The sequence below is a fragment of the Macrotis lagotis genome, chromosome 1 (genome assembly GCF_037893015.1).
Source record: "Macrotis lagotis isolate mMagLag1 chromosome 1, bilby.v1.9.chrom.fasta, whole genome shotgun sequence".
NCBI classification, from domain to species: Eukaryota; Metazoa; Chordata; class Mammalia; order Peramelemorphia; family Peramelidae; genus Macrotis; species Macrotis lagotis.
In genome coordinates, this window is record NC_133658.1 from 880,809,796 (window position 1) to 880,827,391 (window position 17,596).

General features: G+C 37.0%; 1 protein-coding gene across 4 annotated transcripts in view; it reads right to left on the reverse strand.

Moving 5' to 3' along the window:
• The window catches only part of VPS13D (vacuolar protein sorting 13 homolog D), a 349,290-nt gene that overhangs the window by 319,595 nt on the left and 12,099 nt on the right, over positions 1-17,596 (reverse strand). For all 4 annotated transcript variants that reach the window (XM_074218409.1, XM_074218411.1, XM_074218410.1 and 1 more), the window contains 11 exons: positions 16,620-16,697; positions 11,472-11,662; positions 11,313-11,393; positions 8,912-9,028; positions 8,311-8,415; positions 7,314-7,484; positions 6,969-7,069; positions 5,866-6,034; positions 3,250-3,351; positions 2,901-3,102; positions 944-1,123 (listed from right to left, as the gene is read on the reverse strand). In XM_074218409.1, coding sequence (XP_074074510.1) covers positions 944-1,123; positions 2,901-3,102; positions 3,250-3,351; positions 5,866-6,034; positions 6,969-7,069; positions 7,314-7,484; positions 8,311-8,415; positions 8,912-9,028; positions 11,313-11,393; positions 11,472-11,662; positions 16,620-16,697 — 1,497 coding nt within the window. The remainder of the gene's footprint in view (positions 1-943; positions 1,124-2,900; positions 3,103-3,249; positions 3,352-5,865; positions 6,035-6,968; positions 7,070-7,313; positions 7,485-8,310; positions 8,416-8,911; positions 9,029-11,312; positions 11,394-11,471; positions 11,663-16,619; positions 16,698-17,596) is intronic.

The following is a 17,596-nucleotide window of genomic DNA, read 5'->3' on the forward strand; positions in this document are numbered from 1 at the left end:
AAGAAAAGTTCTTCCCTTAGGAGTCTTTTCACATGTAGATGGCAGCCTATCTTCAGACCAAACACCAGAGCCCATAGCTACAGGTCTGGGAGGCAGTGGATCCCCCTCAATAAGTAGTCTTCTGCAGACGGTCCAAAGATCATTTGTTGAGATCATGTAGAGAGCCTCAGTCAGCAGCAGGCTGGACTAAGTGGCCCATGAGTTCCCTTCCAACACTGGGATTTTGTAATATGATTCTGTGAAAGCCAGAATTCATTCTGTGCCACTGAGTTGAAAGAATTCATATCTACATTATTCATTCATACAATAAACATTTATTAAGCATTTACTATGTTCCAGGGTCTGTGCTAAGCCCTAGTGATACAAAAAGAGCCAAAAGAGAATCCCTGCCCTCAAAGAATTTGCAGTCTAATGATTACAGGATTAGTGTTAGCAGAGCCCTGACAGTGCCTAGTTGGCCTTCTTCTTCACTTGACAGATGAGGTAGCTGTGGTCTACACAGCAAAAGTAGCCTGTCCAAGGTTATGTACAGTCAAGTTTTTCTGATTCCAAGTCCAGTCTTTCCAGTGTTCTCTGTACTACACCAGTAATGTTTCACTCCCCTAACATAATTACTATGTAAAAAAGTTTGGCAAAGAAAATCCAGTTTGCCAGTTCACAAGAAGCTTATGTCAACCCAGTTCTTTCTTCCTCCAAAGGCTGACACAATAATATAATTAAACAATTTGGCATTATTTATTATTCAGCCTTCACAAACTTTTACTGATCTTGGGCAAATAGCCACATTGGGGCTAAAATGAAGAATTAAGAGAAATAAAAAGAATACAGCACCAGGATAATGGCTTTGACTTCAAGTCACCAAGCTGATCAAATATTTCTGAAGCATTTAAGTGTGCAATGTCTAAGGGAAATGAAAGTTAGTAGGCAAATATCTCTCCCCTACCTGAAAATTCAAGTTGCATGAAAGCACTCTCATTCCCTGGAGGAGCCCCTTTCTCCTGATGTAACAGAGTCACTGTCCCACGCTGTAGCTGCAAATTCAGTTTAGCAAAGACATGATCTCGCTTCGTGAATGTGTTCATGCAAGAGGCATCTGCAGTTGGGTCAAAAAACTCTTCAGTGCCTGAAAAATGAGAGCACAGAATCCATAGATGAAGCATTTTAGTGAACAAGAATTCAGATACTCCAGGGATAGTTACAGCAACAATACTCCTCTACAACAAAAATAATAGAGGAAGAAGTTATAATAGAGGAAGAAGTCCATTGCCCGGACTTACAGGGAGTAGGTAGAGATCTTTTAGAACATAAAGAAATCCAGAACATCTTTTATGAAATAATGCAAAACAAAAATAATGATGGTGATAAAAAGCTAAACTGGAACAATTACAACAAATATGCATTCAGTAGTTTTAAAGCTTTCAAAAAGTTTGTATACACCATCTCATCTGATCTTTTCAAATAATTATTCCAGGTTATATTATCCCCATTGTGTAGCTAAAGAAGAGAAAGTTAAGGTTCGATTGATTTGCCCCTTGTCACATAGCTAGCAAATATTTAGACAGGATTTCTGATCCAGGTCATCCTCTCTTCAAGTCCCCTCTTCTAATTATAAGTCAAGCCACCCCCTAAAAGAATGGAATAGACAGTATTCCCAGGTAAGAGGAAAAGAGTGAAAAATTAATGGACCAACAATCCTGATGGGAACTCACAGAGTGATGATGAAAAGTTATGATATCTTATTCAATATAATTAATACATTTAAATGTAAGTCGTTGCACTGAGCATGTCTAGTTGTATTTATGCTCAACATTAAGTTCTTAATAAAACAGTTAATTTAAACATAAAATATAACACTGCACAGGGTTTAAGCAGAGCCAAGAATGGTAAAAGAGAAAAGGATCTCTAGCTTTAGATTTAAGCTCAAAAGTAGCTTCAAATTAAGCAAATAAAGAACTATTATGGCTCAGTCATAAAGAGATTTTTCTTCCATAATTAGAAGCATTCAATTTAAATAGAGGGGAGAACTAGGAAAATATTTCCTAAATTAAAATATGGATTCCCTGGGGGGGGAAAGAAATAACTTTTTATAAGCACTTTAAATATCTGATTATAAATATGTCAGACAAAAAGTTGATATTCTATTGATTCTACATGAATACGCATTTCTGGCTGACACTCCAATAGCCAATTATGAGTCTAAAGTCTTCGATCTTTCTCTTGTCTATTTTCCTAAAAGAGTTACTCAGGTTCTTTCTGAAACTATATATACTACAGTGGTTTAATATTTTGCCCTTTTTACAGAGATAAACAATTTTCACATACTTTTTTTAAAAAATCATATGAAAAAAATCTGAGGGCATATATACCAATAGAACAACAACTCCATCACAAGGCCCCACTGTCCTGCTAGGCAGCTGCATCTCCTGGCCCAGTAGGTCAGATAAATGCCAGCCACCAGGCCTCTGCTCTCTCCAGTCCTCTCCTCCAAAGCCTTGGCTAACCACCTTGCTACCAAACACATAACCTTCTCTAATTTGGTCCTGTCCCTGGTCCTGGATGAGGTCTATCAAGCTATTCATTCCTCTGCAACTTTTCAGACCCAAGTGCCTCTCTCAAGCTCCCATTCTTTGATGGGCCTTTTCTCTTCCATTAAACTAGAAGTCAGAAATCAGAGATGGAGAGAAAAAGAAGCCAGGTGTGGGGAAGAGTCAAGGAAAATAGCTGGAGTTGGGAAGTCAATCGTTTTAGGAGAGGAAGAGCAGAGAAACCAGGGTACTGGGATCAAAGAGTGAGTTGGAGGGTGAGGTATAATAATATACAAAATGAATGCCTCTCTATTCTTTCATTCGATTCTCATTAACAAGAATAACCTAAATCAGAAATGTAAAGTTCAAACATACCCAGGATTTCTTCAGGATTCCACTGTTCCTGCTTTTCTGTGACTAGCCCCTCCAGTGGTCTTCCTTCAGAAGTCTGTTGACCATACCAGCCTCCCCAGCCAGGAAACCAAGACTGAAGATACTGTAACATTCCGCTACCTCCCCTAGCTTCTGGGTCTATGGGGGATTCTCCAGGAGAACTGGATAAAGGTTCTCGAAGGCTCTGCTCCAAACAAAACCACAAACAAACATGAGCACCATGGGAAGAGTGAGAATTGTTCTGTGCTCTAAAGTATCCCCCAAAACAAAGACATGGCAAGCCATAGATCAGAGACTCTGATAAGTTGTCAAGAGAAGGGTAAGTACTTACCTCTGCCAATTCTTCCTGTTTGTGAAATCGATCATGAACCAACTCGTGTAAAATCTTTAGTTCTTCAAAGCTCTGTTCCTCTTCGATTCGATACATTTCCTCCTAGTCCACAGAAATACCAACAGGTTTCATGGCCTGGTCTAATTGGACACCCTCATAAGTCACCTAAATAAGGGTGCTCTTAATATTTCAAAGGGAGGCAATAAACCTATGTGGCTCTCCTAAATTTGCTATCAGATATGAGTTTCTTATTAAACAGTCTTTCCACATAATTAACTTTATGTCCATTCCAAACAGTATCTTGCATGAGAGTCAGTGTTGCTTACTTAATAGAGAGCTGACCCAGGGAGAAGATTTGGATTCAAGAGCTGACTCTGACACAAACTAGCTTGTGCCCCTGAGCAGATCAGATAAAATCTTCAGTGCCCCAAGCAACAACTAGAGTTACAGAGAAGCTGCCTCTTCATATCAGTGGGGAAAGTCTCCACACTAAGAGCTCCCTTATACCAGGGATGCTACAGGTCTAGATAAAAAAATAAAATAAATAAATAATAATAATAATATTAATAATAATGATAGTAGTAGTAATAAACTAATAATACACTGTCTAGAAGTTATATTAAGTATATAATAATCAAAGAGAAATATTTTTTAAAAGAAAAATTAAGAACACAATATATACTGATGACAACTAAGTAAAAGGAAAAGTTAAATGCTATGATCAGATGAATAAAAATTCCTGGAGACTCAGAGCTAAGGTCTGACAAGTCAAAGCATTTTTTTAATTGAAATTCATTTGGTCAAACAATAATAGTAGTAGTTTAATTGTCGCAAAAGAGTTGCAAGTTTAGGTGTATTAATGTTTCATTTGAAGTCTGAAATATATAATTAAAAAAAAGATTTACAAGTATGAACACAGCACTAAGAACATTTGTGTCTCTAAAAGCTGATTTCTTTCCCACTAATAATTCATACAGAAAATTAGTTAGGACAAAGTCTTAGTAGTCTGAATCATGCTAAATTGTCTTGTGCTAGTTGGAAAAGCATGACAATCAAATCCATATGTGGAAGACAAAACCCACATTAATACTTAACATTCCCAAAAAGTTCTTTGTAGTCCTGAAGTTAAGGAAAGGGAAATTATATTTATTCATTTTTTGTAGTCATTATAAATTAGCTGTTCATCTCCTCCTACTTTCTTAGCTATAACCTTAAGAATATAACATGAAAGAAAACTATATTTAGTTTCTTCTCATCATTTCTGAATTAGGTTTCAAATGTCAATTTAAAAATGCCTAATTTGCAAAACCAGAGAACACCAATATGAAATGATAGGAATAATTTTCAAGCTATACAAATTCTGTCTTAATAGTCCTATTGAAAGAAAAAAAAGAATATCTCTTATTGGAATAGTTTGAGTTTCAATGTTTTGTGTTAATGAATGCTTTACTAAGAGACATCACCCTAACCAAAATAATGAAGAAAAAAAAATCATTAGCTTATACTAAAAAAATCCACAACAAAATGATAGTAAATAAACAAAGCACAGCCACTGGAAGCCCTTCCAGCTTCCCACCATCACGACCTACTGGTTGAGGCAGGAGGGGAAAGAGCCTTCTGCCACAGCACAGCAGCAGTTCTGTGCTCTTCAGAATCTTTTCAAGCTCCCCACAGTCAGCCTGCAGAGAGGGGCAGTCTTCTTGCAAGGCCTAGCATAATGCCTGGCACTTGTAGAGCAGAAGATCAACAAATGCTCGTTGACTGAAAAATCTACTTGTGGAGCTAAGTGGAGCTCTGAGCAGCTGGACGATCTGGTGGATAGAGTTGGACTTGGGAGTCAGGAAGACATGAGCTGGAATCCTGCCTCAGAATCTTACTGTACAATCCTGGTACAATCCTGGGGATTATCTGCCTTACTTTCCTCATCCAAAAGATAAAGATATTAATAATATCATCCAACTCAAGGGACTGTTTTGAGAATCAAATGAAATAATATATAGAAAGTGTTTAACTGACCTTAAAGCACTATGGTAATGCCACCTATCATTATTGTTTTCATTATTTCTACTATTATTGTCATTATTATCAGTAAAGCAGTTCCCAGAACCAAAGTAATCTTTCTTCACAATGAATGGGATTCAGGAAGATATAAATCAAAACTACTATTGGAACTGGAACACCTATGGCATTTGAGAATAGAGAAGAGGTTCTCAGGAACATGGCTAGGTTTTAAAACACAGATCCCTAGATAAATAATAGTTTACTCAGTCCCACATTTCCAGAAAGAAGAAGGATATGATGGGACTAACCCTTGACCATCTCTGCTCCCTCCCCATTTTTAACTCATGTTCTACCTCAGGACTTAATTTGAGGTCCTCCAGACCTCCTCATTATAAAAGCATCTCAAGGCAGGAGGTCCAGGACATTTGCTTCTCCTGCAGTAAGAACAACTCTGATTGGTCATGTAAAGAGAAAAAAAACCTAGCCAACAATAAGAAATGCTGGTTGAAGATGTATTTTAGTTTGTCTTTTGTGTAAACATCCTTATCCTCTTGAACAACTGAAGACTAGCAACATAAGATGTGGCCATTGCCATGCCATTCCCTATTCTCTCACCTCCTCATCTGCAGACAGCAAGGCTCCTTTTAATTTATTGAAATACTTGTCGGTGTATGAGACAGCATCACGGGCCCTATGCAATACGAAGTCCCAAGTGCATCGTTTTCTCTGTTCTCTGATCTCAGACAAATTAGCATTCAAAGCAAAGTACCACCATTCCTGGCAACTGAAATATTTCACAATAATAAATTACATTATAACAAAGAAAATACAATTGCTTTAATGGATTATTGCAATATCCCCCCCCCAATTCCAGGTCAGTACTGGGGATTACAAGATCATATTCCCTTGCTACCCTGAGTTTGTGCTCTCAAAACATTCAATTTTTTTTCTTTCAAGGCAATGGTGACTTGCCCAAGGCAGGTCAAACTGCTAGGTAATTATTAAGTGTCTGAGGCCATATTTGAACTCAGGTCCTCCTTGTGCCACCTTGCTGCCCCCTCAAAACATTCGATTTAATTCTAATGTGAGACAAGTATATCTAACCAGAAAGGTCAATCAGTAGTAATCTTATACTGGATTTCCCAAACCAAAAATCAATGATTTCTTATTTCCCTGTTATTGTTTCTCTCCAGTGACATAATAAAAGGATAATTATGTGGTAAAACTTATTTTGAGGAGATTTTCAAGAAATTTATAACTAAAGATCTTACATGGAAAAGTTCTAAGGAGGTAAAAGAAAATACATAAAACCCAGAAAATGTAGGACTAAAATTTATTACTAGGAAATTCTTTGCTATGGAAGTTAGAAAGTGGGATATGTTCCAAATTATCAACCAAGATCATCTAGGTAAAAGTCTGTAAGGAAGATGCTAACAAAGAACAAATGACTGGAAGAAACTGAAGCAAGAGCTAACTGAATCTCAGCAATTCTCATGAAACTCGAAGAAGGAATTCCCAAAACTACATCAATGGACAAGAAAAAAAATTAATGCCTCTCTAAGAACACAATGTGCCTACTAGGCTCTTCTGTCCATGAGCTACATATTTAAATAAAAGCCAATGGCCTATTTCTGTACATACTTGCGGTCCAGAGAAATTCAATAGGTCAACTTTATAAACTCTGTCTTCCAGACAATTAAAAATGTAAACATTCTTACTTCTCAGATATTGCTACTTTAGGCTTCCATTTTCGAAATTTCAACTGCCTCTCCTTTCGCTCCAGCTCCTTAAGGAACTCCATAATTTGCCGATACTGCAGCTTTTCATAAGAAGTAGAGGAAAACCGAGTTAAAAACAATTCCTTTTTTCTCATTAATCAAGACACCCAAAGGAGCAATATACAATAGATAATTAATTCCAAGTCTAGCATTATATCATCATCAGAGCCAAATCAAGGTGTGTGTGTGTGTTCCACAACACAGCCACTCCACATATAAAAAAACACATGCTCACAAGTCGACATTCTACCCTAAAAATAAGGGCTATCCACCCTGGCTCCCTACCTGAGACAATTTTAGGGGGATGGTCTCCAGTTGGATGTCACATTCAATACGAGGTGTATGCCGGGACCTCAAAGGTTCCTTGGAACAATTTCTCTTCAAAAGGGCAGATGCACACACAGGCTCTAGAATGTAGTGATGATCACGGCTTTCCATGCTTTTGTCCATTGCCTCCTGACAGTCAAAAGCAAATTGATTCCATTTAAATAATTGCTTTTTAGGGCATCTTTGTTGGATTTTACTATTGTCGGGTCTGTTGTAGTTGGGTTTTTTTTTTTTAAATAATCTTGATCTATAAGCATTTAAACTAAACTAAATTGGAGGCTAAATGTGTTCCAACAGCCTTTTCTATTTTCTAGTTCAGGGTTATATTTGGGGAGGTGTGATTTTCCCTGGAGTATACTTGAAAATAAGTAATATTAAGCTAACTTATAATGAAGTTCCACTGAACTCTATGACAATATTTAAATCCTTTAATCAGATAGCCCCCAAACCCCCCAAAACTGCAAAACATCATGAGAGCAAAAATATTTCTGAGACCACTTAAGTGTGTCTAATTTTTTCAACTACTTTTTTTAAAAAAACTATATCAGGCTACAATTGCTTTACAATGACATTCTTAGGTTATACCTAAAATATACTTTCTATCTAAAAAAACCTCTTACAATTACTTTTTCTTATTGTTTAAAACATAAGTTTCTTAACCTTTTTTGTATCCTGGATCCCTTTGGCATTCTGGGGAAGTCCCTATGTATTCCTTGTAAGAAGAATGTTTTTAAATTCATAAAATAAAATAAAGGATTACAAAGGCAGTCAAATATATTGAAATAGTTATGAAAATCATTTAAATTGATGGACCCCAGTTTAAGAAACCTTGAATTAAATTCATGCTGGTTGAGATGGTCCCTCAGGACTGACTCTTTCACATGGGCAAACACTTCCTCCCCCCATTCCAGCACCATGCTGAGAAGCCAAGTCCCTCTAACAGACACCTACCTACCTGTAACTCTGCTTGAGGTAAATCCCCCAATAAAGTGCAGTCCACATCCCAGTAGATACTGAACTCAGCCACATCTAACTCTTTTTTCCTCATTAATTTCTGTACCTAAAGTAAAAGAAGCAGAGAAGATGGTAGAATTCAATGAATGCTTTCTTATTTTGTCAAACCATGATCAAAAAAGACCAACAAACAACAGTAGTCACACACATAGCAGTGTACAATACATACACACACCCAGAATGGAACAGGTCTTATATTAATAATGGTAATGATCATTCATATTTACATATCAATTAAGGTTAGCAAAATACTTTTCTTGCATTAGTTTAAATGAGTCTCACAATCCTTTGAAATGTGGACCAAAGATATTGTTTTCCTCATTTTACAAATGGTGAAACTATAGTTGAGACCTGCCAAGAATCATTCAATTAATAAGAACTCAAGGTGAGAGTTGAACTCAGTCTGCCTGATTTCAAGCCCAAAACTCTTTCTATACTGCTCTGCTGTGTTTCATATTAAGACACAAAGAAGACCAAGAAATAATAACCAATTCCTAGGTTCATTGCTTGTTACCTTTGTGGTCTTAGTATTTTATACTTACAGGCTCATTCAGAGCATTTTGCATAGATACATTTTTTATGCAAATGCCAAAGGCAAAAGGGTGGGAAGGATTGGTCTTGTCATCCTCAAATCGCAAATGGACATCTTGAATTTTTAACTGAAACAGAAAGAGAAAAAAGGATAACAGCAGTTAGAAAGTCATTGTAAACAAAGGTCAACTAATCTTCAGAATACTTAAAAAAAAAACCCAGCATAACTTTCATAGTTATCAAACATATCCATCCCAGGGTTTTATGGCATTTGTAATTAAACCATGAAATGTGGTATAAAAGACACTTCCTTTGGATTAGTGTCAGAAAAAAGAACATTCTCTTTAGATTATTTTTAAATTTCACATTTTTAAAAACTCTTTGGTCAGTTATGTCATGATTCAGTAATGTCTGGCACTCTGTCAACTGGTCTTCCCTCCCTGGTTCTGTCTGTTGTCATAGATCACCCGGGAGAAGCAACATCAATAGGACCAGTCAAGTTTTTCTTATCTCTTCCTCTTTGTTATACATTTTTCTTAAAATGTAGTAGTGTTTTTCGAGGTTTGGTAATACATCTTCTTTCCTTATGGTAAGGACACAGGAGCTAGAAGCCAAAATGCATCCAGTCCCAACATACCAAAATAAAAAAACCAATAGTATCTAAAATTAAAACTTCCTGAAATTCAATTTAACACCTTGACTTCAAATATTTCATTCCTCTCAAGACAGTTACAAATGGAATACTTTCTACCTATTCCTGTACATATCATAAAAAAAAGCTAGATACCATTTCTAAGAATGGTTAATTCTCCTAATAATCATGCAAATTAGCACAGCACCATATCTAAAAAAAAAATCAGGTTTGGGGCAGGTAAGTGGCACAGTAGATAAAGCGCCAGCCCTGGAGTCAGGAGGACCTGGATTCAAGTCCGAACTCAGACACTTAATAATTACCTAGCTGTGTGGCCTTGGGCAAGTCACTTAACCCCACTATCTTGCAAAAGCTAAAAAAATAAAAAAATCAGGTTGGAGGTAAATCATAAAGTCAGTAAAAAACAGAAAATATAATCAAAAACACTGAAACTATCATTTTTTCAGATTATCATTGTTCCTTATCATTAGTTGCATCATTATAATGGAATTGATTAGGAGGAAAATATGGTAAATAACTTAGTGGGCTTTTTATAATCCAAAATATATTTAGAATGACAGCATATCATATAGTTTTAACTACACCCTATATGAAAATATATACATTGGTACATAGGATTTAAAGGAATAAGTAGCCTTAAGAGAGTGTTTTAGTCCCATCACTTCATTTCACAGAAAAGGAAACAAAAGGACCAGTCAAGTTAAAAAAATCAACCCTGAAATAATGAAAATAGAAAATAACAGAAAACAAAAAAAATTGCACACACTGATTACAATACAGGAAAAAAAAAATATATATATATATATATAGTCAAAAAGAAAGAGAATTTGGAATATTCAAGTTTAATTTTAATATTCAATAGGTCTTTCTTATCTTACAGATGCTTTCATTAGGTTTATCAAAAAACAACTATAATATAAGTGACATAGTCTCCAAGAATTAAATTTAGAAGGAAACTGAGATCATCAGTAGAATGGAAGCTCCTTAAGGGGAAAACAGTTTTCATTTTTGACTTTATATCACATTTACAAGGGCAGTCAGGTGGTGCAGTGGATGCAGTTCTGATACTTACTAGTCATGTAACCCTGGTAAAGTCATTCAACCATGATTGCCTCAGTTTTCTCAATTATAAAATGAGTGGGGGCAGCTAGGTATCACAGTGGTTAGAGCACTACCCCTGGAGTCAGGAGGACCAGAATTCAAATCCAGCCTCAAACAAATAAAAATTGCTTAGCTGTGTAACCTTGGACAAGTCACTTAACCCCACTGCCTTAAATAAATTTTAAAACTATAAAATGAACAAGATAAGGAAATGGCAAACCACACCAGTATCAATGCCAAAAAAAACAAAAACAAAAACAAAATGGGGTTACAAACAACCAAACAGCTCTGAAAAAAATGAAGGAACAATTCCATTTGCCTATAACTGACATTTAAGACTTTAGTCCATCTCACTTACTGTATCACTCACCACCCCAACTCTTTACCATCCTCTATTTCAGTGCATCTGACTAATATCCAAGCAGCAGGTAAAATGGGAGAGTGGAGAGGAAGTAAACACTGCTCTGGAGGGAAGGGAGAGTCTTCATCAGGCTCCAGAGAAGAGAAGCTGATTTTCAAGTTTTATGTTATGCACTGTCTAAAAATATGGATGAGCCTGAGCAACATTCTATGTCAGCTGAATCCATATAAAACTCAAGTTACGAATCTGAGAAACTCCTTTCCCTTTCCAAGAGTAGCAGATAGGTGGCAGCACTCACTTCGATATTCTCCACAATCCTGGTAACCACAGAAGCTGTGACAGAGTACCAGTAGGATTCTCCTTTCTGCTGACGCTCATTCTGAAAGGGAAAGAGATGGCATTGGTGGCTTCACACACTTGTACTCATTTAATAAAGGTTGTCAGGGTCCTGCCTTACCTTCCACTTTTCTTCCAGGGCTTGAAGTAATGCTCTCTTACGCTCCCTCTCCAACAGTTTCTCCTTTTCATCACTGAAATCCTGTGGTTTCTCAGGGGCACCAATTAAATGAAGTTTTGAAATGGAGATCACCCAAGGGTCCACGTGAGGACGGTAGAAGGGAATCTGAAGGGTTATCTTCCCAATAACACCTAGAAGAGTTAGAAAAGACCTATTTAGGGGTGATGATCAACTATGACAGACTTTATTTCAGCACTACAATAATTCTATAAGACTTGTGAAGGAAAATACCATCCATATCTAAAGAAGGAACTATGGAGTTTAAATGTAGACCAAAGCTTACTATCTTAAATTTTTTAAAGTTGTCTTATGTATTTTTTTTCCTCTCTAATGTTTAGTTGATTCTTTTTTCACGATATAATTAATATGCATTTATATTTAATATAGTTATACATCTATAACCTATATTAAATTGCTTTTTGTAAGGGGAAGGGAAAGGGAAGGAAGGAAGGGAGGAAGAAAAATGTGAAACACAAAATCCTGCAAAAAATGATTGTTGAAAACTACTTTTGCCTGTAGTTGGAAAAAATAAATATTTTTTAAAAGGGGGAAAAAATCTATTTAAAACCTGTAAAAAATCCCAATAAGATAAAAACAGAAATGTATGATGAATAGGAATAGCAAGAAGAAATCAAAAAATTGAAAACTGAAAGATAAAAAAAAATAAGGTGAGTTTTATTACATCAAATGTAACATCTTCCACCTGGAAAAAAAAAATCTCTTTCTGTGTGTCAATTCCCTACTAGACAAGCATTAAGGTCCAAGAATAAAATTCATGAAGAGCCAGAAGGGACTTTAGAAATGATCTAGGGCAGTCCCTGGAACAGGAGGCTGGGGTTCTGACCACATTCAGATCCTGATCCCAGTCTAGGCCCCCCCATAGAATAGCAGGGTCCCCCCCACCTCAGCCCCGTGGCAGAGGGGGGCACATATGGTCATTCACAGACCAGGAGGGAGGACAGAGCCTCACACACTGAGATCCTTGTGGGAGTGTCCCAAAAGCTCAGGAAGCACCCCCAAAACAGGCTTAGGCTGGGAAAATGAGCAAGCAGAGAAACAAGAGGAACACCATTGAGAAGTATTTTGCCTGTGAGCCCAAGAAGGATCAAAACACTCCATCTGAAGATGAGGAAGCACAAGCTCCTGCATCTAAAGACTCCAAGAAAAACAGAAATTGGGATCAGGCTATGACAGAGCTCAAAAAAGACTTTGAAAATCAGATGAGGGAGATAGAAGAAAAACTGGGAAAAGAAATGAGAGATGCAGGAAAAACATGAAAATAAAGTCAGCAGCCTAGTCAAGGAAATCCAAAAAAATGCTGAAGAAAATAGCATGCTAAAAAACAGCTTAGGTCAAATGGATAAAACAGTTCAAAAAACTTATTGAGGAGAAGAATGCTTTAAAAAGCAGAATTGGCCAGATGGAAAAAAGAGATAAGAAAGCTCTCTGAGGAAAACAAATCCTTCAGACAAAGAATAGAACTCAGGGAGACTGATGAATTTACAAGAAATCAGGACTCAATACTTCAAAACCAAAAGAATGAAAAATTAGAAGAAAATGTGAAACATCTCACTGAAAAAACAACTGATATGGAAAACAGATTTAGGAAAGATAATCTAAAAATTATTGGAATACCTGAAAGTCATGATCAGGAAAAGAGCCTTGACATCATTTTTCAAAGAATTACTACAGGAAAATTGCCCTGATATCCTAGAAGCAGAGGGCAAAATAGAAATGGAGAGAATCCACCGATCTCCCCGAGAAAGAGATCCCCAAAAAACTAACCCCTAGGAATATTATAGCCAAGTTCTAGAACTCCCAAGTCAAAGAGAAAATATTACAAGCAGCCAGAAGGACACAATTCAAATACTGTGGAGCTGCAATCAGGATCTCACAGGACTTAGCAGCAACTACATTAAAAGCTCATAGGGCTTGGAATATAATATACTGGAAGGCAAAAGAGCTTAGAATGCAACCGAGAATCAACTACCCAGCAAAACTGAATGTCCTCTTCCAGGGTAAAAGATGGACTTTCAATGAACCAGGGGAATTTCAAATGTTCCTGTTGGAATGGCCAGAGCTGAACAGAAGGTTTGATCTTCAAATACAGGACTCAGGTGAAGCATAGAGAGTGGAGAAGGGGAAAATATGAGGGACTTAACGATGATGAACTGCATGTATTCCTGTATAGAAAAATGACACTGATAATACTCATATGAACTTTCTCAATTAACAAAGCAGGTAGAAGGAGCTTTTATAGATGAAGCACAGGAGAAAACTGAATTTGAAGATATATTGTGGTGTAAAAATGGAGTCAATAGATAAAAAGGAAATGTAATGGGAGAAAAAAAAGGAGAGTAGGAACAGGCTAAGCTATTTCATATAATAAGATTTTTCTTTATTACAATGAGCTATTGCAATGATGTGGAAGGGGGGAAGGCAAGGGGGAATGAGGGAATCTTCACTCTCATCAGAAGTGGCTAGGAGAGGAAACAGCATATATACTCAATGGGGTATAGACATGTGGAGTAAGAAGGAGAGAAGGGGGACAAGGGGGAAGGGGTGGGGATGTGAAGGAAGGAGGAGAGGATGGACCATGGCAGGAGAGTGGTCAGATATAACACATTTTCTTTTTTACTTCTTGCAAGCGGCTGGGATTGGATGGCCTGTCCGGGACCATACAGCCAGGTAGATGCTGGCCCTAAGGGGTGGTATGGGGGCTTGGGGCCTCTTCGCCCCAGGGCCAGGGATCTGTCTGCTGCGCCACTCAGCTACCCTACAGCAGAGTCAGAGTGAAAGGAGAGAGAAAATATAGTACATGGTAGTGGAGAAATACCAAAGGAGGGAGTTGCGATCAGCAATGGCAACGTTGGAAAAATATGGAAGCAACTTTTGTGATGGACTTATCATAAAGAATGTGATCCACCCGCGACAGAGTTGGTGGTGTTAGAACACAGACTGAAGCACATTTTTTATTATTATTATTATTATTATTATTTTGGGTGGGGGGAGGTGGCCTGCCTGGGGCCGCATAGCAGGGTGACCATTGAGTGTCTGAGGCCGGATTTAGACCCGGGTGCTCCGGGCTCAAGGGCCAGTGCTCTGTGCACCACCCAACCGCCCCTACTATTATTACTATTTTATTTTATTTTGGGTCTTTTTTTTTTCTGTTTTTGGTTTTTGCAGGGCAGTGGGGTTGGGGTGGCTTGTATGTCACACAGCTGGGTGATTGTTGGGTGTACAGGGCCAGATACAGACTCGGGTGCCCTTAGCTCCAGGGATGGTGCTCCATCCACTGCGCCACCTGGCTATACCTACAATTATTCCTATTATTTTTTTAATTTTAATTTTTTTCTTTCCCCTTTATTTTATCGCTCAAGCAAGTCTATTTTTTTTGGGAGAGGGGGTATTTTGTTTACTCTTAAACAAGAATATTTTATTAATGTATAAAAAAACATTATTTGTACAAAATGAGAATAAATAAATATTAAATTTTTAAAAATCATCTAAGGCAGTTAGGTGGAGCAATGAATAGAGCACCAGCTCTGGAGTCAGGAGGATATGAGTTCAAATCCAACCCCAGACACTTAATAATTACCTTGGGCAAGTCACTTAACCCCATTGCCTTGAAAAATTAAAAAAAAAATAAAAAAAGATGATCTAGACCAGTGGTGTCAAAATGAAAGAGGCTCCTAAACCATATATAAGGATTCTTGCCAGGCATAAACTGACTTAGAAAAACCACATATTATTATTATCTAGGTTGTGTTGTGTTATTTATTTTGTTAAATATTTCTCAATTACATTTAATTTTGTTGGATGTCTTAAATGACAAACTTTAGCTCCCCTTGGTCCAGAGGGGTCACTCTAGAAGCCCAGGGTCAGCACCCCTCCCTATCACCCTGCCCCTGCTTCTTCACTTGCAATCTTGTGTGTTATGTGTGTGTGTGTGTGTGTGTGTATAATTTATATAATTTTTTTATCTTATCCAGAACCTATGCCTGCCTATCCCAATTCCAGAATTATAGGGGACAGCTATTAGCATATTTTTAATTCTCTCAATGCCACAAATATGATAAGAGTAAAATTTAACATTTTGTTAACTGAATCCCTTCTTCAATTGGAGATTGTAAACTTCATATGACCTAAAATGATTGACTGATTAATGCATCTTCAAGAGTTACTGATATAGAGTGAAATTTTCCTTAAGTTTGGCCCAGTTTTAGGTGACCTAACACTACAGTAAAAAAATAAATTAAAAAGTTCATTCAATAGTTTTGTAACTCCTATGCTTCTTCCCTAACATTTGACAACCAAAAAAAACAACTTATTGTTTCTGTTGTACATATTTTGAATAAAATTTGTTATGTCCACAGCTCTCCTTTTAAAATCAATTTGCTGTTGAATCAAGTACTGTATACTGCCACTTAGCATGAGGCCTAGTCCACAGAAGACACTCAATAAATGCTTGCTGATAGCCCTATGTGGCCGGGTATAGAATCCAAAAGAAAAAGTGAGAACGGGAGTTGGCAGTGGAGATGATGGGGAGGGAAGCTGACCCCAGGCTTCAGCAAGTCTCCTCTGGTCAAGGGGAACTAAGGGAAGAATTCAAAGACTTAGAAGCAGAAAAACACTGTACACCCTAACAGCTACATGAGGGTGATGATCAACCCTGATGGACTTGTTCATCCCTTCAGTGCAACAACCAGGGACAATTTTGAGCTATCTGCAATGGAGAATACCATCTGTATCCAGAGAAAGAATTATGGACTTTGAACAAAGACCAAAGACTATTACCATCAAATTAGAAAAAAAAGCATTATATTATAATGTAATTTTACTATCTCATACTTTATATTTCTTCCTTAAGGATATGATTTCTCTGTCATCACATTCAAATCAATGTATAACATGGAACCAATGTAAACACTAACAGAATGCCTTCTGTGGGGGGGAAGGAAGAATGGGGGGAAAACTGTAAAACTCAAAATAAATAAAATTTTTTAAAAAAAAAAGAATTCAAATCCTTAAAGTCATAAAAAGACTCTGGTGAAGACCAAGTTAATCCTTCCCTCTAGCCAAACCTACCTGCTTTTACTTCAAATGGTAATTCCAGTTCTTTTAAGGCATCTTTCTTCAGTGGTAAGTTTTCCAATTCAACTGCACCTACAAAAAAAATTAAAAGACCATAACATAATGATTTCATTCCAAACAAAGTGAAGAACTAGAAAATAGCAACAGTGAAAAGTAATATGTAATCAATAAAACAAGACATAACTCTTAATTCAGATCACCTTCTCAAGAGTTGCTGGTCTCCCTTCTAGAATGTCACCTATATTTGCAAAGAAGCTCCAGTTTTTAAAGCACACATACAATCCTTTCAAGATGTCAGGCGCCACTATATAGTCCGGACTGAATCAGAGGATGAACTAACCAACTTTCTCCCTCCTCCCACTACAGCAATTCTCCAGACCCAACTAATCTCTTAGAACAAATCATTAAGTAATATCCAAACCCAACAGGTCATTAAATCTTTTAGTAACAATAAGATATGGAATAAAGTGTCTGGCACACAAAAGTCACTAAATTAATGCTTGTTGACTAAGAAAGTTATGTTTTCTTTTGATGGGTATTACATATTTTAGTGCTTGTGTATTTATTTTATGTGCTATTGATCTGCAATAAAACTAGCTCTGTATCTAAATAAAGGAGAGATAAGGTATAATGGGGAAGTGCTGAGTTTGGAGTAGTTGGAGGGTCTGGTTCTAATATTCCCTACTTGTGTCATCTTGAGAAATCTTTTGAAGTTCAGTGTACTGCTCTATAAAAATGGTGGAGAAGATAATCTTGAAGGGCCTTTTCAACTCTAATTCTATGACGTGATGGAAAATAATATTTTGGCTATTCCTGATTAAGTTCAATCACCTCATTTTTCAGGCTGTTGCATGGAATTAACTGCACCGTAGCTAAAGATAGAGTTAAAGATACAAAGGGTTCAATCAACCTTCATCTCTTAAATCAGTTTAAAATGGGAAAAAGTACATGACTTCTTTCCTCCTTAGATC